A 23795-nucleotide genomic window follows, 5' to 3' on the forward strand; every position below is an offset into this window, starting at 1 on the left:
ATTCGGGAGGCTGAGACCGGAGGATCACAGTTCGCGGACAGCCTCAGCTACTTAGTGAGGCCCTCTGTAACTCAGTGAGATCCGGTTTCAAACTAAAGAATAAAAAATAGGGCAGGGGCTGTAGTTCGGAGGTAGAATGCTCCTGGGTTCCATCCCCAGACCAGCAAAGAAAAAAAAAAAAAGATTGCAAATTCAATCCTATTTTGAAAATCCGCAAATATTTGTCAAATTTTAGAAGGTCCCACAGATGATCAACCTTTTGTACAGTGGGAATCGTGCTGCAAAATAACCAACATACCCTTGTTTTTAATGACACAGTGGAATTTTACTTAGCAACATACCTTTCGAGGATCACAACAGAAGATTCAGTGGCACATTATGTAGAAAGTCCATTCACGTAAGTTATCTCTTATATCTCTCACGCAACTCTAAAGAGATGCGATTTTCCTTTTAATTGCCCAAACATAAGTTTCTATATATTTTTGAATTGTCTTAATGGAATGCAGAAAATAATTACCATTTCTTCTGTCAAGAAAAACCTATATCTTAAACATATTTGAAAGAAAAAGAATAGGCATTTTTGATGTCTTAACTGTACACTTAAATGTGTTTATATTTTTCTTTGAGAACTATCAAGAAAATAATAGACAAAGTAGTTCCCATCTTTAATTCTTTTTAGGCAGTTCTGTTTCTCTGAAACATATCTCCCGCTTATGCCGAAGATTGCATTCCTCTTCTGCTCAGACTGGCCTCACAACTCGCTATGTAATGGGGACTTTTCAGCCCAACCCCTCCAATCGAATATTCTGCTCGTTCTGTACCCATAGTGTGCAGCTACATGTGGTCAAGGTGTGATTGCAAAGTAATGAGGCCAGTGCTGTGTATAACTTATGGAAACCAGTCTTATTTCTTAGTGGTAGATATGGCACATGTCATAACCTGTTGGAGAAGTATATGCTTATTAGGTGTGTGCTTTTTTTTAAAAAAATCTATGCTTGTTTCCCTCTCTGTTTAATTACTGGCTCTTTGACCCAAGAGGAAAAATGAATTTACTCGTGTGATAGTCTTGCCACCTACTGAGTAATCTTAAAAAAGTCACTTATCTGCTATGAGATGCCATTTCCTCTTCTGCAAAGTAAAGATAATACTGTCTACCTTAAAAAAAAGTCATTGTACTAAATGCATAGGAAACTTCTCTGTAAATTATTGACTGTAAAACAAATGTTAGTTGCTATGGTGATGGTGATTGGCAGGAAGTAGGGAAGGCTTCCGGCCCTCAACTGTACTTCTTATGTTCAAGAACAGCAGCTCTTCTTGAGAGATCATCACCTCTCTGTATCACCAAAAATATTTATATTCATGAAAAGTGGTTTATTGGACTTTTATTTCCACTAAAGGCAGACTTGATATTTGGACCAACCCTGCTGCTAAAGACAACTAAAGAAAACTAGATTAAAATGAAATCTACTAGAAGATATCAGAGAGCAAACAAAACAGTGAAAAATTATCTGACCAGAAATTCAGGAAGTATTATCCTGAAAGGTAAACCTATTACCAGAAGCCAATTACAAGGGAAATTTCTAAAACATTGAGGTACATTAAAATTAAGAATTTTTTAAGGGCTAATTGGGTGATGAGTGCATGTATGTCCCCACCATCTTTTTTTTTTTTTTTTTTTTTGGTGGTGGTACTGGGGATGGAACCCTTCTACCTCTGGGCTACACTCCCAGACTTATTTTTTATATTTTATTTGGAAACAGGGTCTCTTAAGCCAGCAAGGCTGGCTTCGACCTGCACCATCCTCCTGTCTCCGCCTCCCAAGCACGAGGATTACAAGCATGCGCCACCACGCCCGGCGTCCCCACCATCTTTTATCCATTAAGATGTATGACTACAATGCACCAATAAAAAAATTATTTTAAAAAATTAAGAATTTTTGTTAATCAAAAAGCAGTATAAAAAGACAAACCACACAAAGATATTTGCAATAAGCAAAACTGACAAAGTGTTTATATCCAGACTATATAAAGCACACTTTTAATTTATTAAGAATGAAACAGATAATCCATAGAAAATTTTCTTCATAAAAGATACTATTCAGATGGTCAACAGTCATATGAGCAGATACATAAAACCTCAGGAAAATGAATTATAACTATAATGAGATAAACCAACAGTGTTAAAGTTTTAAAGGCAGACTGCTAACACGTGTCAGTGAAAAATCTTATAAGACAGTAGGAGGTTAGACTGGTATACTTTAGAAAATAATTGAGCACTATTTACTATATATACATATCCTGGGCTCCAACCATGTTATTCCTGAGTGCACCCAAAAGAAAATAGAAGCGTGTGTCCCAGAAGATAATGTACAAGAGTGTTTATAAGAACATTATTCATTGTCCTAAACTGAAACCTCAAATGTCCATCAGCAGTAGAATGGCTCAGTAAATTTTCGAATTTTCAGTTCATATAATTAAATATGTTTAATAATGTATGAACCAACTTTGATCCTTGTGTATCTTGCAAACATACTGTCGACCTAAAGAATTCTGAGTCAAAAGCAGGCATGCTGTGTGATTCCACGTATGTGCATCTGAAGAGCAAGTAAACACCCTCTGACTTTAATGGTAACCACTCCTTTAGAAACACAAGTTTAGGAGGTAAAACTGTTTATCTCTGGAGGGGGAAAGAGTGGTAAGAGTTGAAAAGGGTCATACAGGACTTGAGAGATGCCGGCAGCCCTGGGGGTCTAAGAGGCCCCCTGGTGGAGTGAAATAGCTGACACTCCTGCTCTACCTGGGCCGGCCTCAGTGAGTGACTTGACCCATGCTGAGCTAGGAGAGGGGGGCTGAGGCCCGTGGCTTGAGAAGCAAGGGCGATCTGTGAAGCAGGGATCCAGGGGATGCTGAAACCCACGATGACAAAGGTCCAGAGAGGTGGCTAAAGAACTGAGAGCGAAGAATCTAGGTCACTGTGGTGAGAAACGCTAAGTGCTGATGCCCAGTGGATTTACATCTGGGAAGAGTGAAGTAATGACTTAAGACAGGTGTGACCATGGATGGAAGGAGGAGCAGCCTGTGATCATTCATTAGTGGGTGAGTTCATTGTGCTGCGTTAGTTTAGGAAGCCCGGAAAGGGCCTTGGTTCTCATAGCCTTCCTCTCCATATGAGAAAAGCCTACCCTCCCTCCTTCCCTCCCTTCCTTCCTTTCTTCCTTTCTTCCTTCCTCCCCTCGCCTCCCCTCCCTTCACCATCTCCCTCTCTCTCTTCCTTCCATACTTTCCTCCTTCATTTCTTCCTCCCATTCCCTCCCTCATTCGTCTATCCACTCATACTATATTTGCTGAATTCCTGCCATGTATATAGAATATGGTTTTGACTCTTCCGTATAGAGATATTTGCTGATAAAAATACCTGTTTTTTTTTATTACTATGGCTTTGTAGTCTAGTTTAAAATCAGGTATTATAATTCCTCTTGCATGGTTTTTGTTGCTGAGAACTACTTTGGCTATTTTGGTCTTTTGTTTTTCCAAACAAATTTAAGGACTGATTTTTCTATGTCTGTGAGGACTGATCTTGGTAATTTAATGGGTATTGCGTTGACAGACACTATCCATCGGAAGATTTGGATTTATATCACAGTCGTGTGGAACTTTGGTTCCTGAAGCCTAAGTTTTTGTATGTTACTTGTCTGATACCACTCTACTTCAGTTCCCCCACCTCCTTTTTGCATGGTCAGCTCTCTGGAAAGCACACATGAGGACTATACCAACTTAGTTTTTTTTTTTCCTCCTCCAGAATTACTGTTATGACTAGGTCTTTGTCTTCTAGAAGAAAAATGAAGTTAGGAGTGGTGGTGCTTGGCTGTACTTGGGAGGCTGAGACAGGGTATCGCAGGCTGAAGGCCAGCCTCAGCAACTTAGTAAGGCCCTGCTTCAAAATAAAAAGGGCTGGCCGGGCGTGGTGGCGCACGCTTGTAATCCCTGCTTTATTTCTTCTCTCTTTCTATTTTTTTTTTTTTTTTTTGGCAGTATCGTGGATGGAACCTAAGGGCATTGTACCTCCAAGCTACACCCACAGCCCTATTTTTTAGTCTGTTTTTTAAGTGGTCTCAACTGGGTTGTGAAGGGCTTCGCTAAGTAGCTGAGGCTGTCCACGAATCTTAATCCTCCGGTCTCAGCCTCCTGAATGCTGGAATTACAAGCGTGCGTCACCATGCCTGGCTCTCTTCCTATGTTAAGTGGCATTTCCTTTTCTGAATGATTCCCGTAGCACATTAATTTGAACATCTCTAAAAGATTCTTGGAGAAGTCTTAATATGATTGTAATCAGCCTTCTTAAGCACTTAAATTTTTCTTTTTAGATTTGAGTTTAAAAAATAGCTCTCTTCTTACTTCTGAAAAAAATACCTGTTTTTTTTTTTATTACTATGGCTTTGTAGTCTAGTTTAAAATCAGGTATTATAATTCCTCTTGCATGGTTTTTGTTGCTGAGAACTACTTCGGCTATTTTGGTCTTTTGTTTTTCCAAACAAATTTAAGGACTGATTTTTCTATGTCTGTGAGGACTGATCTTGGTAATTTAATGGGTATTGCGTTGACAGACACTATCCATCGGAAGATTTGGATTTATATCACAGTCGTGTGGAACTTTGGTTCCTGAAGCCTAAGTTTTTGTATGTTACTTGTCTGATACCACTCTACTTCAGTTCCCCCACCTCCTTTTTGCATGGTCAGCTCTCTGGAAAGCACACATGAGGACTATACCAACTTAGTTTTTTTTTTTTTTTTCCTCCTCCAGAATTACTGTTATGACTAGGTCTTTGTCTTCTAGAAGAAAAATGAAGTTAGGAGTGGTGGTGCTTGGCTGTACTTGGGAGGCTGAGACAGGGTATCGCAGGCTGAAGGCCAGCCTCAGCAACTTAGTAAGACCCTGCTTCAAAATAAAAAGGGCTGGCCGGGCGTGGTGGCGCACGCTTGTAATCCCTGAGCTTGGGAGGCGGAGACAGGAGGATTGAGCAGGTTCGAAGTCAGCTGTGCTGGCTTAAGAGACCCTGTTTCCAAATAAAAATATAAAAATAGGTCTGGGAGTGTAGCCCGGAGGTAGAAGGGTTTCCAGGAACCCCAGTACCACCAAAAAAAAAGGGGGGCTGGAGGTGTAGCCCAGGGTTAAGAACACCCCTGGGTTCAGTCTCCAGTCCTTGCTTTCTGAGATGAGATAGTCCTCTTTGCTTGTAGATGATTAGCTTATAATGTGATTGTCTGACCCCCTTCCTGGCTTTGAGAAATACTTGCTGAGCCAATGAATGAAGAAATGAATGGCCAAAGGCTACACTCATCTTTGAGTGTGATGGGCCAGAGCCTCCCTCCAGAGGGTCCCACCGATTCCTTCATTGTCCCCTTGATTCCTTCATCGTTCTTCCCAGCTGGTGAGCGGGCAGGGAGTTGAACTAGAATCACTGTTTTACCATATCTCGATTTTTTCTAAAAGTCACCCCCATTCCTCTCATGATACACTTACTTCTCTAGAAATGGATTTCTCGTCTGAACCGTGGAGCCGAGTCTTGGTTTTCCTTCTCCCTCCTCAGGCTCCCTCCCATCTTTCCACCCCAACTTGCCAATATTGGGGAGCCCAGGGCTCCGTCCTTGGCTGGCCCTTCCCTCCCTCCCTCTTCTCTCCTTTTCCTTATCTCTCCTCACTTCCTCCAGAACCAAAATCCTGATTTTTTTTTTTTTTTTTTTGGTGGTACTGGGGTTCCTGGAAGCCCTTCTATCTCCGGGCTACACTCCCAGCCCCATTTTTATATTTTTTTAAATTTGGAAACAGGGTCTCTTAAGCCAGCGCGGCTGGCTTCGAACCTGCGCGATCCTCCTGTCTCCGCCTCCCAAGCGCGGGGATTACAAGCGTGGCCACCACGCCCGGCGAAAATCCTGATTTTGCTCTAAGCCTTCATCACCTGTAACCTTCTCCCCCTTCGTTGATGGCCACTCCATATTTTCAGGATCAGGCCCAAAACTTTGTAGTTTTTTTTTTTCTTTCCCACCCAATATTTAATCTGTCTCGGGAAATCCCATTGACTGCACCTTCAGAGCTCCTTCTTCCTGCCAACACAGCTGCCTGCCTGATGTGCTGTGCTGTCCAGTGTCCTCGGGCCACTGTGACATGGGCGTCTGCGACGAGGGAAGAATGACACTCGCAGACCAACAGAACGTCCATTGCAAACTGCTTTCTCCCAGAGTCCGTGCCATCTGCCAGAAGAAAGGAGCAGGCCACCCTAGGTCCCCTAGGTGGCTGGGTCAGCCTTGATGCCCAGTGGAGGCCTTTGGGCCAAGTGCCTTCGATTGCTCCGCACTGTCTCTGAAAGCCAACATCACCAGAAAGAGAGAGAGAGAGAGAGAGAGAGAGAGAGAGAGAGAGGGGGGGGAGGGGGAGGGAGGGAGAGAGTGTGGGGGAGAGGGAGAGAGGGTGGGGGAGAGGGAGAGAGGGAGGGAGAGAGGGAGGGAGGGAGGGAGAGAGAGAGAGAGAGAGAACGCGCGCAAGCGAGCGCACCCGAGGGAGGGGTTCCCAGAGCCAGCAACCATTCCCAGGGGCTGGTCTGGGGTTTATCTACTTCTCCGAATCCTCTTTCAGTTGGAGTCTCGGAGGCAGTTTCCTGGGATTGTTGCACAGTGTCTTTCTTGGAGCCTCTTTCTCTTAGTTGGGGTTCCAGACGATGTTTCCTGGACTCTTCAGGAAATCTCCTGGGATTGCTGATCAGCAGAAGAAAAAACAAAACTGCAGTGTTGTGATGCTCTGGTCACTCTCAGGAGACTTCTGATCCCATTATCACTTGACACCTGGGCGGTCTGGCCATTTTCAGGAGCTTTGGGAGTCAGCATTTGTTGCCTCTCAGGAAGTGAGGTTTTTCTTCTGCCGTGGCCCTCAGTCCCCACCTGCCCACTTCTTTTCTACCTCTTCATCTGCACTAAGGTCCCCGTGGATCTCCCTGCATCTACCAGTGCCGCCTTCGGCCATTCACAAGCACAGGTGGTGGTGATGGGTTACACACCTGCCGGAGCCCGCCCCGCCTGTGCAGGTCCCTGCGATAGCTTTCCATGCCATGAAGCATCTTTTGGTTTCCTGCAGCGCTCTGCAAGATCTGGTCTTCTGGGTGTCTCCGATCTCATCCCTACCCCTCCTCCTACCAACACTAGCTGTCTCATTTCCCCTCTAACCCATCAGCACTCCCGCCTCAAGATCATGACGCCGCTTCCTGTTTTCTGGAACACTCTTCTGCCAGACAGATGTGGCTAACTCCCTTACCTCCTTCAAATTTTAACTTGGATTTTATTTTACTTTATTTATTTATTTTTACAGGGGATTGAACCCAGGAACATTATACACCCTTGGGTTCTACACTCCCAGCACTTTTTATTTTGAAACAGGGTGTTGCTAGATTGAGGAGGGTCTTTCCAAGTTGCTGAGGGTGGCCTCGAACCTGCCAGCCTCCCAAGTACTGCAGCCCGCTAACCCTTCCTTCACCCTCGCTGGCTCTGCTTTGCTCTGCTTTTTCTTTTGCTTAAGCTCTCATTACTATTAGATATTAGGTTATCTGATTTCTTATTTGTTCTTCATCTCCTTCTGCTAGACTATAAACCCCCCAAGGGCAGGAATCTGTTTTCCCCCAATGTATTCTGACGACCTAGTAGAATACCAGGCGCTCAGTTAGTATTTCTTGAATGAATGAAGGACTAGGCGGCCAGCCACATATCTTTGCTGCCTCTCAGTTTTCTTATCTGTAGAGATAATAGTAATAAAAAGCTAGGTCGTTTAAAAGATTAAAGGAGTCAATTGATATAAACGTCCTGACATAAAACAAGTACTCAGTAAGTATTATTTTATTTTTAACCACCAAAGCAAGGCGCTGTTAGAGCAGATGTTAGGAGCATAGTAAGATACCAAGTTTTCAACAGTAAGATTTTGACAGGTAAGCAGCGCAGTCCGTGCTTTTACAGATGCCCCTCCTCCCTCACTCCGGCGGTCACTGCACACACAGCACATTGCTGTCGCTCTCTGCCATTTCACGCTATCACCTTCATTCTCAAATACATACGTGCTCAATACCCATCATCAGAGCCCAGTCTGATGTCTGTCTAGTGGTTTTGTTGCCTAAATTTAATTTTTTACTAGACATAGAAAGGGCTGAGGTTTGAAACAGTCTGTTATATGGTTATACTTTATACCTGAATTGAACTTTTAATTATTTATATATTTCTTGGTTTTATTTATTTTGTCAACTTTTATTGTCCCTGTGTAGCATCTTATTTGTCTCCTTTAAATGTCTGTCATTTCCTTTTAAATCTTTTTCTTAAGCCCAGATTCTTCATTTTTTTTCTGACCCCCCAAATTTCCTCCACACGATATTATTTCTTAGGTTTCTTCATTCTTGTATTTCCTCTAATTTATATTATATATAATATTCATCTAATATATTATATATATATATATTAATCTTAAATCTTTCTTGTTTTCATTTCTTCAGTGACTTTTTTTGTGTGTGTGTGTGATACTGGGGATGGAACCCAGGGGCCTTCTACCTCCGGGTTACACTCCCAGACCTATTTTATATTTTATTTGGAAACAGGGTCTCTTAAGCCAGCTGAGGCTATCTTCAAACCTGCGCAATCCTCCTGTCTCGGCCTCCCAAGCACGGGGATTGCAAGTGTGTGCCACCACGCCCAGCCTTTGATGACTTTTTAATATTTTTAATTATTGCCAGAGTTCTGGCACTTCATTTAAGAGTTCTTAAAATTACAACTTATTTATTCTTTAGTGTTTGTGGTTTTCTTTTCTTCAGTGCTGGGGATGGAACCCAGGGCTTTGTGCATGCCAGGCAAGTGTTCTACCACTGAGCTATATCCACAGCCATTTTGTCATTTTCTTAATATCTTGTTTATTTTGAAATAGTAGGTTTCATATTTTCATGGTTTTCTATGCAAACTTTCATTATAGGGAGGCTATTTGGTCTTTTATCTTTTTTTCTTATAATAACCATATGAAATTTGACAAACTTCCTGTTGCTCATTTTTATATGCTATTAGTTTTCTCATATTTTTAATTGGGACCATGATTCCTTCAAATAGCACTAAACTATATGGTGGTTTCCCTCATGAGATTTCCTGGCACTGCCCCTGTCAACCATGAAAACATTAGGATGATATTAAGTAAAATCACAGTAGTAAATATTGTATTTTATTTTACTAACTTAGTATGATTCAGGAAGAATAAAAAGTTCACATGAAAATGGATAATAACAAAGAGAAAATGATATTAGGATCACAGGAGATTTGGTTAATACATAGTTGTTTCATAGTAAAATAAAGCTATTTTGATTATATTTATGGAGGTATTTAAACATATGCTTTGATGTAATGTCTCATGGCAGCCTCTCCTGACCTCTCAACATGTATTTTCATCTTCTGCTTGCATGGAACCACAGAACTGCTAGCCAGGGGAAGAGTAGAATGATCTTGGTAACCAATATCTTTCTGTGAGTCTGTGCTCAGTAAGTTCACAGTAGCTCTCATGTGTCAGTTTCTAAAGGAACAGCTTTAAAGACTTGATGTAGACTTTTTCAAGCTAGGAACAGTTGGCAGCAAGTTCTACTCCAGATGATAAAGATTGGTAAACATTCACTCTTTGTATTATCCCTGCAGATTTACACTGTCGTACACTGTTGATCTCCTGCTCTGCTCTAAGGTGCATGTACGGTATGCAGGAGATAGCGTGGGGACCAGGGAGCCTTCTGCTGTGGGATGTGACTTGTGTTCCCAGCGATGTTCAGTGTGCCACTCTTTGTTTCACGACTAAGCAGTCACTCCTGCAGATAAGCTTTTGTAGTGCAAAAATGTTTTTTGGATCACATCAACTTAATCCTCAAAAACTAAGTCTTAATATATTCCCCTAAAGACATGCAAACACTTGAAACGATTCTAGTTCTCAAGGCTAAGACAGGTGGTCAGCCCAAAGTTGTGGACTATCACCACGAAAAATAGCATGCATACTTTCCCTAGAAGGTAATTTCCTATGCAATGTTAAGTGAATGCGAACTCGAGTGGGGCTTGCTTTTAATAACATAAGAAATCAAAATAGCCAGACATATTTCAGATTAAGTCAATGCAAGCAAACATTTGTATATTGTTTGTTTGTTTTGTTTAAATATACCTACTGGGGATTGAACCCAGAGCCATTCTACCTCTGAGCTACTCCCCCAGCCTGACTTTTTAAATTTCTGATTTGGAAACAGTCTCGCTAAGCTGCGGAAGGCCTCACTAAGTTGCAGAGGCTGGCTTCGAACCTGCGATTCTCCTGTCTCACCCTCCCAATATTTGTGTATATTAAATGCACTTGTTATTTAAATAAGTATTAATACATCTTGGTAAATGATAGTCTTTTATGCAATGCAAATAAGCACTTGCCAATTTAACCATTTTCTTATAAGTTAAGAATTCTATATATTATGTTTGAAGTCCAGTACATGGATAGTGGCTAAACAGCTTATATTTCATCTGAGTATAAACCCTACATTGTTTATAAAACAGCAGTGCTGTGTTGTCACTGTTGCTGTTTCTCTATCTTTTCCTGCCCCTATCACTAGATTAGAACCCTTTTGAATGCAAAGGCTCTTATATCTCTGCATTACCACTGGATTCTTACCACGTATTGACAGCAATAGTGATAGAGATGAGATGCAGAAGGCTTCCCAGTTTTCTTCTGTTTCAGGGTCATACTTAAATGTGATTGGTTATATTCATCCAGTCAGTCATGTGCTAAGATCTGGGAAGACTAAAATCCAATAACAATCTAGACCCCTGAGAGGTCCATAATCTCATTAAAAAGATAAAAATACAAACAGGAAGCATTAATAAAACCACCCACATTATCATTTGGGTGTTAGTTAAAATGTTTATTTTAAATTGAAGTCTTCATAAAAATACTTTTATTTATAAAATTTATTATATTCCACTGAACAAATATCATTTTTTAATACCTGTCTTCTCCCACCCCTTTTCCTTTTCATTTATTTGGCAACCTCTAGTAAAAAGAAAATTAATATAACTATTTAGTCATCTGACATATTTGTTGCACTAATATAATTTTCTGATCATATATCTTGCCTAGGAAAGAGAGTCTGTTCACAGGCAGCATGAGACAGCCCGGCAGGCACTCACGGGAAAGACCCCACCTGGTCACATACACCTGTTTCAGAGGTAGCAATTTATCATATTTATTGATACCTGAGCAATATTAGATTTATTTGCTAGTGTCCAAATATACTAAATGAATCTTAAATAATCAATGTAAACAGGGACCTGTGTACTAAATGGACTCTGTGATTTAGTAGTAAACCTGGTTCTGAAAGTTATATTTCATTGAAATGTACAATGTCTTCATAGCTACAGCTACTAGAAACTGGTGATTTTTTTAAAATAGACTTAAGGGAATGATATTTCTAGTGATGTATGAATACAAGGATGAGCCTTCACCAAGGCTATTCCTGAATGAAAGTTAATTAACTCCTATCGAGTTCCCTGTCCTTGTCTATCATGACTCAAAACTGTAGTAATCATTTGTGGGGTCATTTGTTCAGTGTCGCCTTTCCATATTAGACTGTAAATTCCATGGATATAAGGACCATTGTTGTGTGTATTAATCCATGAATTCTTAGTCCCTGCTATAATGTTTTATTAGTGATTCCCATATAATAGTGGTTTCATAGATACTAGTGGCTATAATCATTATTAATTATTGTCCTATTCATTACTACATATGAAGAGGACTCTGTAGGCTCTAAGTTTTACCCAAAATGAATAGCCAGGTCATCAGATGGTATATAATCTTTGCATGTTATTTTCTCTTAATGTCATGGGGTCTCAGTTCTGAATTCTCCTCCTCTGTGTGACCTTTTACAATATTTGAATAATGAAATGGAGAAGTCCTGTTTTTAGAAAATTGATAAGAGCACTGACTAAATTTTAGCCTTTGCAAAAGCCTATTAGTAAAGTTAAGAATGCAATGACTCAAGGAGGCAGAATTTTAAAAGGAATTTAATCTGTTTTAATTTCAGTTTTTCTTATTGTCTGTAATATTCTTTGTTGAGAATCTTTAATCAATATAAATAAAATTAAAATTTTGTCTTTTTGCTGCCATATTTTTAAAAAAGTGTGATTAACTTACTCCATATGTGTAGGCTACCTTCGTATGGTCTGATTCAAAATACAGGCTGTGTGCCGGGCGTGGTGGCGCACACTTGTAATCCCCGCACTTGGGAGGCAGAGACAGAAGGATGGCGCAGTTTCGAAGCCAGCCGCGCTGGCTTAAGAGACCCTGTTTCCAAATAAAATATAAAATAGGTCTAGGACTGTAGCCCAGAGGTAGAAGGGTTCCATCCCCAGTACCACCAAAAAAAAAAAAAAAAAAAATACAGGCTGTGTGGTGTTGGGAGAATGGGGGAGGAGATGATGCTCCTCAGGGTGGCTGATGCTGGGAACCGTGTGACCACTGACTGACCAGCAGTGTGTCTTGCCTCTTCAAAATACTTTGGGCAGAGAAACTAAGCTGCAAGTGAATTGTTATTTGGGCAGATAGATGCTTTGGATTTGCGTGCATTTATATGCAATGGGGCTGCTTTGTGCATAGTGACTCCCGCAAGTCCGAGGGGAGTTTTTAGTTTATTCACTGAAAATGGCTAACAATTCTTTTTCTTTATGGTCACTGAGGGAACAGGCACATGTAGTCTCTTTATGTGAATAGATGAAAAACTGTTTTATACTAGACTATAGTTCAGAGTATAATATTAGAATTTTCAGAAAGAGTTCACTTGGGTACCATTTCAAAGCATTTGATTATAAACAAAACTGGAAAAATATCTATTTCAATTTTTATAGTAGTTGGTATATTGCTGGACCTTTCATAACAAATGGGTTTCCAGTGGAATACATGCAGATCAGAAAGAAGATAATTTGCCAATATCAATGGTATAATTGATAAGACATATTCACAATAATACAAATATGCTTAATATTCAAATTAGGATGTAAAGTCTAACATGGTGGCATACTCCTGTAATCCCAGTACTTAAGAGGCTAAGACAGGAAGATCATAGGTTCACAGCCAGCCTTAGCAATTTAGCAAGGCTTTCAGCAATTTAGTGAGATCTTGTTTCAAAATAAAAATGAAAATAGGGCTATGGAATATCTCAGAGGTAAAAGGACCCTGGGTTCAACCCCAGCAACCCCCCACCAAAAAAAAGAAAAAGAAAAAAATTAGAATGTAATGATGCCAGCATCTAAGACTGGCTCTGAAATGAGTGTATCTAAGTGGACACATTGTATTTTTCTGAATAGATTTTATTGACATTTGCATTTACATGTGTTACAAAAGTCAATATTTTGGTATTATTATATGTGTGTATGTTTGATATCACTATAAAATTCTTTGGGTTAAAAAAAACTTCAATTTTAGGGGTCCAGTGCCAGTGCCTGCAATCAATAGTCTACAGTGTTTTACAACTGAAGAGGATCTACAGAAATATTTGGAATTTGGTGAAGATTATTTCAAACCTTTCTTTGGAGCATATGCTGAAAGGAGGTAAATGAAGTTTAGTTAGATAGCATTGGTTATTTTCTGATGGTTACTTAAAATTGTGGTATTTATCCCTGGGCTTCAAAGAAATCCTAAAACTGAGAAGCAGTGCCCTACTCTCCACTATAGAATATTTAGAAGGATGTAGGTTCATGTGATTGGCAACTTCTGTCTGGGACTTTGGATCTTGGGACACAAAGAGTCAGGCAGTGAGAAATATTCAAGTCACCATTAGCAGAAGAACCAAGACTCCATAGGAACGGCCAAGCATTTCCTGTGTCGTGCAAGCAATGGTGGTGTACCAATCTTCTCCTGTATTGCTACTCAGTTCTGCTCTGGCGTACCCTGGTTCCTGTCCAGTTTATAAGTCTGGTTCTCTAGTTTCTATGAAGTCTATGATTTACTCAGTAGCCTCCCAAGGATTCCCTCTTTAATATTCAAATCAGCCAGAGCTGATATCTGTAAATTGCAGCCAACATCCCTGGTTAATACAGTGCACTGTTTTAAAAAGTTGATCAACTGTTATCTAATTACATGAAAGGCTATTCCAGGGTTCTAATGTTTAATATGTCGAAGTGTGGTTCAAAGGCTCTATGTCGTAGATTGATTAAAATGTTAATGAAAAGCTAGGCGTGGTGGCGCACGCTTGTAATCCCTGTACTTGGTAGACCGAGACAGGAGGGTCTCACAGTTTCAAAGCCAGCCTCAGCTACGTCGTGAGGCTCTCAGCAACTTAGTAAGATCCTATTAAAAAAAAAAAAAACATAAAATAGGCCTGGGACTATAGCCTGAAGTAGAATGCTCCTAGGTTTCACCCCCAGTACCACATACACAAAAAATATTAATGAGAATGTTTAGAGGGAAGAGAAGACAGACAAATCCTTACACTTATAGACAGTTGATTGTTGACAAAGAGCCTAAATCATACACTGGAGGGAAAAAAAACAGCCTTTTCAACAAATGGTGCTGGGAAAATTGAATATCCATATGTAGAAGAATGAAATTTGACTTCTCTCACCTTGCACAAAAGTCAACTCAAGATGAATCAAAAACCTAGAAACTAGACCAGAAGCTTTGCAATCAGGAAGAAAACGTATGACCAATTCTCTAACATATAGGCATTAGTAGAAACTTTCTTAATAAGAACCCCCAAACTCAGAAAGTAAAACCAAGAATCAATAAACGGGATGGCATTAAGTTAAAAACCTATACAGCAAAGGAAATAAGCATGGGTCTGAAGAGAGAGCCTACAGAACGGGAAAAAAAATCTTTGCCAGCTACTCCTCTGATAGAGGACTAATATCTAGAATATATAAAGAACCCAAAAACTTAACGCTAAACCAAATAACTCAGTTTAAAAGATGGACAAGTGAACTGATTATAGACACTTCTCGAAAAACATTCAGTATCATTAGCAATCAGGAAAATGCAAGTCAAAACTACCCTGAGATTCCATCTAACACCAGTTAGAATGGCAGTCATCAAAATACCAAGAGTAGCAAATGCTAGCAAGGGTGTGAAGAAATAGGAGTGGACAGGAGCTCCACTGTCAATGGGGCTGTAAATTAGTGCAACCACTATGGGAATCAGTGGTCTCAAAAAACTGGGAGTGGCTGTGTGCAAGTATGTCACTGTCAACATGATTTATATTATGATGTGAGATTATAATGTACCAGTAAAAGCATATTTTAAAAAGACCGGGAATGGAGCCATCATATGACCCAGCTATACTGTTCTTCTGCACCTTTCCAAACGAATTAAAGTCAAAATACTATAGCGATGCATGTATGTCCATGTTTATAGCAGCACAACTCACAGTAGCCAAGATATGGAACAGCCTAGGTATTTGTCAGTAGATGGATGAATAAGGAAAATGTGGTATATCCACACAATAGAATTTTTCTCAGCCATTATGCTCAGTGAGATTTGATTAGCCAGTCTCAGAAAGTCAACAGTTGTATGTTTTCTCTCATATGTGGAAGCCAGAGAGAAAATAGGAAACATAAAGGGCTTTAAATAGATGAGGAGGCAGCCAGGCGTGGTGGTGCACGCTTGTAATCCCAGCATTCGGGAGGCTGAGACTGGAGGATCGCGGTTCGCGGACAGCCTCAGCTACTTAGTGAGGCCCTCCGCAACTCAGTGAGACCTGGTTTCAAAATAAAGAATAAAAAATTGGGCAGGGGTTATAGCTTGGAGGTCAAATGCCTCTGAGTTCCATCCCCAGACCCGCATAAATAAATAAATAAATAAATAAACAAACAAACAAGCAAACAAATAAATGAGGAGAGAGACAGTAGAAGAGTGGACTAGGACTGGGGAAGAAATGTGAGTTGGGGCAAAAGGGGAATTGGGGAAGGAAACAGTAGAAATGATGCTACGCCCTTGTATGAAGATAGCAATACCAATCTCACTAACGTGTATAGGGAGGGAGTGGGTAGAATGCGGAAGGAAACACACAAAATGCTGTGTGCACGTGTGTCTACAAAGCTCACAACCCAAACGAAGAAATAAGACACATATGAAATTAGCACCCCAGGGCTCTTCCAGAAAAATCTGTGATGAAGGAAAAACAAATTCGGTATCTTCTTTGGTCTTATTTTTATTATCTTCTATCAGAGATTTCTTTTCTCTCTGTTTTTTTTTTCTTTTCTTCCCAAACTACCTCTTATTTACTAAATTCTCTCACCTCACCACCAGAGGACTCACAGTCTCTGTGGCATCTCAGAGGAACCCCATCAATTTTAAAACTGTGGAGGCTCCAAGCTCACCATTTCAGCTTTGCATCAGAGGGGTTTCCTGCATTTAGACCCGCGCTCTGCCACACCTGCTATTAACTGCAAAGCCTCCTTTTTGTCTGTGCATGGGGGAGAGGGGACTTTCTTGACCTCAGTATGATCTCTGGACAAGGTTCATCAAGCAACCAAAGGCACCTATTGGTTGGACAGCTGCTGAGGTCCAGGGTACAGTCTATAGAGTGCAGATATCAGTCATCATCCGATCCTGGAATCATTGAATGGGGGGATGCAGAAACATGAGTTTGGGAAAGATTCGTCTCAGATGAGACGCACATCACTTTGGCCAAAGCACCCTCTCCCGAGGCCTGTGGTAGCAAAGTTCCAGAAGCCTCCTACTTTTCCCTCCCTTTCTTCCTCCCTTCCTTCCCTCCTTCCTTTCTTCCTCCCTCTCTCCTTCCTTTATTCCCTTCCTCTTTTTCTTCTTCCTTCCTCCCTCCTCCCTTTCTTTTCTTCTTTCATTCATACTGGGGACCGAACCATGAGGCATTCTATCTCCAAGCTCCAACCCCAGTCTATTTTTATGTTTTATTTTGAAACAGGGTCTTGCTAAGTTGCTGAGGCTGGCCGAGAACCTGTGATCCTCCTGTGTCAGACTCCCAAGTGCCCGAATTACAGGCATGCGCCACCACACCTGGCTCCACCCTGCCCTTTCGCTAATTGAACTATCCTACTCCCACCTCCAAACCTTTACCTTAAAAAACATACTTCTTGTCTTTGTCCCATTAGGCTTCCTAACCAGCTTCTTTCAACTCATTCCTACAGAAGGCCTTGTCCAATAGGCAACCCAGAAACATTCAGTTGCAGAAAGGAAACCTGGCACCCAGCTAGAACCTTCAGACACAATGCTCCCTCTGCTTAGAACAGGTTTCCTCCCTCCCCTTCATTTTTAACACCCACCCCCTTCCCCCTTTGTCTGGTTCTTTATCTCTCAGGTCTTACATGTTGTGCTTCAAGGGGCTCTGTCTTGGCATCACCGATGCACCTGTGTTCCCTTTTATATCACTTCTACAGTTTTCATGAGGCAGAGGCACGTGTGTGATTAGGCAGGCTGAGTAGAATTCCGTTGTGTGTATAGCCTATAATTTTATAATCCATTCTTCTGTTGATGAACATCTCAGCTGGTTCCAGAGTTTGGCAATTAGGGATCGTGCTGCTATAAACATAGACATGCATGTGTTACTATGATAGTCTGGTTTCAGTTCTTTTGGGTCGATACCAGAGGTGGTAAAGCTGAATCATGGGTCGGTTCACTCTAAGCTTCATCAGGATGTATGATTACAAAGCACCAATAAAAAAAAGTAAATAAAGATTTTTTTCTCTCCCCTCCCCTTCTCCAGTGGCAGGGATTCCTACCTTTCCATGAAATACTCTACATTACTTCACGCCTATCTGTGGTCAAAAGAATGGCCTTTTCAGCCTTCAGAGGGCAGTATTTCCTCAATCCCAGGATCAGGAGTAAGTGATAGCGAGGCGGATCAGGCTGTAAAAGGTATGAGTTGTTTTATATATAGTTCTATAAATATGTATTATGTTCTTAAGTTTCTGTTTCTCTTAACATTCTCTATTATTTTAATTAAACGAAGTAGGGTGTATTATGCCCCCCTCTCCATTGTTATAGATGAGGAACAAAATTTCGGAAGGTTAGAAATATGCCTACAGACTTCCGGGAAGATGGCGACCGAGAAAAGCGGGGCTTAAGAGTCCCGCTAACAACCAATCTCCATTACCACAAAAAGAGCGCCTTTCATAGCCAGAAAACACCATCACCAGAAAAACAAAAAAAACCACCAGGCTCCAGAGAGAAAGCGGACTGATAACAGAGCTCAGGGCCACAGAGGAGACACACGCGCCCGAGGACGCGGCAGCAGCGCCATACTGCCGGCGGCAGCGGCGAATTCAACTGACGGCTACAGCAAGCCAGGTGAGCCGCTGCGGAACAGCCAGGCGGGATCTTTCGGCGCAGAGAGGATTTAAAGCTCCCAGTGGCTGAACTCAGCACACGCTGCAGGGATTCAGAGTGGAAATCAAAACCAGAGAAGAAAAAATACGCCAGCCTCATGGCCGAGGGCGTGGCAGAGGCGCCATATTGCCACCGGCGGCGGCAGCAGCAGTGAATTCACTGAGTCCAGTACAGCTACATCTGCATACTCAAGAACAGTGAGTCAAATTGTGGGCCACAGAGGAGAAATCGCAGTATTGTGCCTCCTGGGACTTGACCCAGTGAGGGAGTGGTGGTGGCAGAGATATCACACCATAGGAGAACGTGCAACCTGGCACCCCCCATAGTTTAAAGCAGCCTCTATCGACTCCCTGGGTCGGAGACTCTGTGATACAACACAGTAAAGAAGTAGTGGGGTCTGAGATAATACAGACTCGAGATCCAGAGCACCTTAAGTGAAGCCATAGTGACCCAAGGGAAGAACCCAGAGAAGGCACAAACCTCCGAAATCATGGGAAAGAGGAATAACACTGGAGTAATGAATGTGCACAACCCCACAACATCAGAACCTGATAAAACAGAAAATCAGAGATTTCTAGAAGATCAAATCAGGAAAATAACTGTAGAAATAATAGAGGTGCTTCGAAAAGAACTCAGAGAGAGCCAAAAAGAGATAAAGGATGCAATTAATGAAGTAAAGGCCTCAATTCAAAGCACAAACAACCGATTAGACCACATGGAGAACAGAATCTCGCTCTTAGAAGATGAGCAATCCAAAAATGAATGCATAGTTTCTAATCTAGAAAAAGATATCCAACAGCAGGAATCTGACATTGAAGAAATATGGGCCCATCTTAAGAGAGCTAACCTAAGAATAATTGGAATAGAGGAGGGAAAAGAAAGTGATACCAAAGGGATCAACAATCTCTTCAAGGAAGTAATAGCAGAAAATTTTCCAAATATAGAGCAAGAGGTTGATACACAGATCCAGGAAACTTATAGAACTCCCTTTAGACAGGATCGGAGAAGAGGATCCCCACGCCATATAATTGTCAAAATGACCAATGTGGAAGCCAAGCAGAGAATCTTAAAGGCAACAAAAACAAAGGGCCAAGTGACATTCAGAGGCAAACCAATTAGAATCACTCCAGACTTCCCAAACCAAGTCATGAGAGCCAGAAGGGCTTGGAGGAACATATTCCAAACTCTGAAAGAAAACAACTTCCAGCCAAAAATTTCCTATCCAGCAAAACTTTCTATCAAATTAGATGGGGAAATAAGAAGCTTCCATGACAAACAGAAACTGAAGGAATTTATGTCTTCAAAACCAGCGCTAGAGAAAATACTCAAAGAGATTAACTACAAAGAAGAAATAGGTAACACTCACCAGAACCAGAGAAACAAGATTTTCCATCCAACAGACAACTAAGATTGGTTATCTGTGGAGATTCATTATTTATGTTAGTCTTTTACCTATCTCTAAGTTGTATTGTTTGCCTTTATTGTTGTTAATTTTTAGGATTTCTAGTTGGAATATTAATATACCTTCAGATATAGCATTTGGAAATATTTTATCCAATTCTATTAGTAACTTTTAACTCTGTTTACATTGTCTTTGGATATACAATATTTTTTTTATTTTTTAGGGAGTTTGTATATTCTTCTGTTGCCTGTGCCATTGAAATCATATCCAAGAAATCACTGCCAATTTCAATGTTGTGAGGTTTTATGACCCAGATTTTCTCCTAAAAGTTTATAGTCTTAAGATTTATATTTAGGTCTTTTATCTAGTTTGAGTTAATACTTGTATGTGGGATTAGGTAAGGGTCCAATTTTATTCTTTTCCATGTAATTATTATTTTTCAACAATATTTAGTTAAAAGATTATTATTTCCACCACCAAATGTTCGTGGAAACCTTGTCAAAAATAACTTGACAATATAGGGAAGAATTTAGCTCTAGGCTTGTATTTAACTCCAATGGTCTATATATCTGCCTTTAGAACAGTACTACACTGTTTCAATTATTGTAGCTTTATATGGTTTGAAATCAGAAAATATATATCTGCTAGCTTTGTTCTTTTTCAAGATCGTTTTGGGTATCTAGAATTCATACTCCATATTAGGATAGATTTTTTTCTGAAAAATAAATATATAAATATATGATAGTTTCACCTAAAAAAAACAGAAAAAAATATGCTCTAGTAAGAAAGAAAGCAAAAAGAAATATTGAAATGCTATCTTTAAATCATCAAACGCTTGGTATCAGACAAATGAAACTGTTATGTGAGATTATCATTTTTAATTTTGGATAAATTGCTATAATACTAGATGTCAACCACTAAGCCAAGCATGGGAAGGAGGGATGGGGAGAGAATGGGGTGGGGATCGGGTGGGGGCTGACTGGGCGATGTGTGCATGTATGTCTACAAAAGTTTGTATCCCACTATGATGTATGAATACAGTGCACCAATAAAATAAAATTAAAAAAAAAAAAAAAAAAAAAAAAAAAAAGAAATATGCCTACAGTCACCTAGCCAGATAGAGTGGATGCTTCTGCTCTTCCCACCCGGACACGCCACCTGCTGGGTCCTGGATGCAAAGCACATGATCTCTGGAGGAGGTCTATGTGACTCAGACTCCATCCAGGGAAGGTGAAGAGAAGCACAGAGGGTTTCGAGTTGCTCCGCAGTCTCCTACAGTGGAGGTTGGCAGAATTCTGCTTGTTTTAGGATTGAAGACTCTGGCCCAGGTCCCCCCCCCCTTCACCCTCTTTTTGCCCCTTTCTCCCCAGCAAACATTTGAATGTGCACGTGCAGGCAGAGACGACGGGATAGCCACTTTAGTTTTCTCTCTGGATGCAGTGGCAATGCTCATGATAACATTGAGTAAAGACCTTAAACAGTATGGAAAAACTAGAGGTAAAAATGGGAATGAAGAAAACAACCCTGGTGTCAGGTTGGAAGGTGGCACTCTGTGAGTAACTGATAGAGGAATGGGTAATTGGGAGAAATCTCCAGAAGCTACGGAGTCACCATTGTTAGCCTTTGGGATTTTTTTTTTCCTGAACCCAGAAGAGGATGTCCTGCCTGATCTCCTACTTGCTTAGGGATCGGAGGAACCAGAAAGAGATCGACTTATTAGGTTGCCCAGGACAAGAGGACACAGTGGATGTCATTACCAAAAGGAAGGGGTTACTGAGGCAGTCAGTTCAAACATAGACTTCTCTCTTCGGCTATAGTTGTATTCAGGAAAGCTGGCCAAAATAAGATGTTTTTAAGAATTTTACTCATATAGGATTTGCAACAAGGATTAGAATTCTAAGACCACACCTGTAGGAAATAATCCCAAATTATTAAGTAGGTCATCTTACAGAAAGTAAGAAATGTTCTAAAAACTCCTTTAAAGTTGTGTCCTCCTTCTCAGAGGCTTCCCATAAGACAGTGTTCCCAGACTTTCCCCATCTCATTTTTTCTCATCATTTCATAAATAGCACTTAGAGTCAGACACTGCTTTTTAAACAGCGTAGAAACTGAGCAAACTGGGACTATCATATATATGGTGTGGTACAGTACAAAGAGCATTAGATCAGGAATCAAAAGACCCGAGTGAGTTCTAGCTCTTTATGTCTGACTACATAATGTTGGGCCAGCCAGTTAATGTTTAAGCCTTTGGAATAACAATATATAGCCTATAACATGGTATCATCATATATTACTATAGCACATAAGTGTATCATACTGTAACATATAATATGGCACCAGATAAAATGAGGTAGAAGGCAAGTAAGAAGTAAAGTCCCAGATACACGCTAGCTATCGTGATGGCAAGTATTTGCACATGTAGCAAGAAATTGTGGGTGTTTTTCTTCCGGGGTGGTGGCCTCTGTAGATTTATTTTGTTCCTTTGAACGTACCTTGTTTTTCTGTGTCTTTGTATGCCTTGTGCCCTTTTGTTGAAAAATTGACCATCTGAAGAAACAGCCATCTGCCCAATGTTGGAGGCTAGCTCAGTGTAGAGGGAGGCCTTCATTAATTAGCTCAAGCAAATTTATTATTTATAGCTCAGTTTACAAAGTATGCTCTTTATCCCTACATCATAACTTAATAGATCTTTGCAGGACCCTTCTGGGTATGCATTTCCCCAGGGCCCAGCCCCCTCCTGATTCTTTAGTATACAAAGCTGCTTTACAGTGTCTTAACTTTCCTAAGGGTCTTACTTCTGCTTCTCCCGGGGGCTTTCGTTTTTCTATTGTGTTCTTCGGTTGTGTCCCTCAGTTTATAGTCCACTCGTGTTTGCCTGAGCCCTTCCTACTGCTTCCTGTGGCTTCCCCTAGTTTGAGATCCCAACTGTTCCTCTTTTAGCCATCTGAACTCTACGCTATGCGACACTGACAAATCTGGCAGCCCTGAGACAGGTTAGAACATGGCAAAATAGGTATGTTTTACTATCTCTGGTTCACAGAAGAATACAGTGGGCCTGCACTTACCCCAAACTACTTTGTGGGGCTCTGGGCCATGTTGGATCAAGGGTGAATAAAACAACATAAAATTTTATTCCATTTTGAATGTGGCTTCCTCTTGACTGGGCATTCATTTGCCTGCATATAATGGTGAAAGAATGTCACTTTGGGGCATCGTTACAGAGGGTATAAGCAGGGTAGATGAACAGCGTAGCAATTACTTCCTGTAAAAACTTTCTGGTCATTGGGAAAGTCTTCACAAGCTAAGACTTGTCCAACTATGCACATGATACATCCGACTACATCCCCTGTTTTTTCTTTGAATGTCATTTATTCCTTATAGTTTGTCATGAATGAATTCTAAAACGTCTTGTGCTCACATCATGTAGTGCTTATTTTGTTTGTTTAGTGGGTACCAAAGGATTAACTATATGTTCTATATCTTTATCTTTCTTAATCCTCTACAGAACTAAATGTACAAACATCTTCACCAGAAAAAGAGTCTACCCAATACAAAAGACAATCAGTTCCGGTCATAAGCCGCCTTGGATCCAACATCAAACCCACCCTCCCTCCAATCCCTCAGGGCCGGAAATAGACCAGCACTTGACATCTGATCTTACATATGGAAAACCTGCCTCGATCGAGTCCAGCCCTTTTGTCTTACCCGGCTGTGTGTCTCACTCAACCAATTATCTACAAGAGAATGTTTCACCAGCTTTAATTTTCTTAATTTAATTTCTTAATTTAATTTCTATTGTGATTTTTCTAAACAGTGTCCTTTATTTATTTCATCTTTTATTATTTTTCTTGTCTTTAAATATGAGTCATTCTTAACTTTGTAAAATATCATTTCAATTTTTCCCCATAACTTTAAATGATTTTTTCCAGCGGCTTCTTGCTCTGAAATATCAGATGGTAAAATCTCCTAAGATAGCTGTATTACTCTGTACGTAGTAGTGTTTTGATAATTTTGA

General features: G+C 40.6%; 1 protein-coding gene across 1 annotated transcript in view; it reads left to right on the forward strand.

Moving 5' to 3' along the window:
* LRGUK (leucine rich repeats and guanylate kinase domain containing) overlaps positions 1–23416 on the forward strand; it is a gene marked incomplete at both ends in the record, with an annotated part of 115026 nt that extends 91610 nt beyond the window's left edge. The window contains 6 exons of the mRNA XM_080701233.1: positions 11161–11249; positions 13504–13629; positions 17756–17900; positions 21151–21332; positions 22721–22773; positions 23286–23416. Of these exons, the coding sequence (XP_080557359.1) occupies positions 11161–11249; positions 13504–13629; positions 17756–17900; positions 21151–21332; positions 22721–22773; positions 23286–23416 (726 nt within the window). The remainder of the gene's footprint in view (positions 1–11160; positions 11250–13503; positions 13630–17755; positions 17901–21150; positions 21333–22720; positions 22774–23285) is intronic.
* Positions 23417–23795: the final 379 nt, after the last annotated feature.

This window comes from Muscardinus avellanarius, assembly GCF_963383645.1.
Source record: "Muscardinus avellanarius genome assembly, chromosome: 9".
NCBI classification, from domain to species: Eukaryota; Metazoa; Chordata; class Mammalia; order Rodentia; family Gliridae; genus Muscardinus; species Muscardinus avellanarius.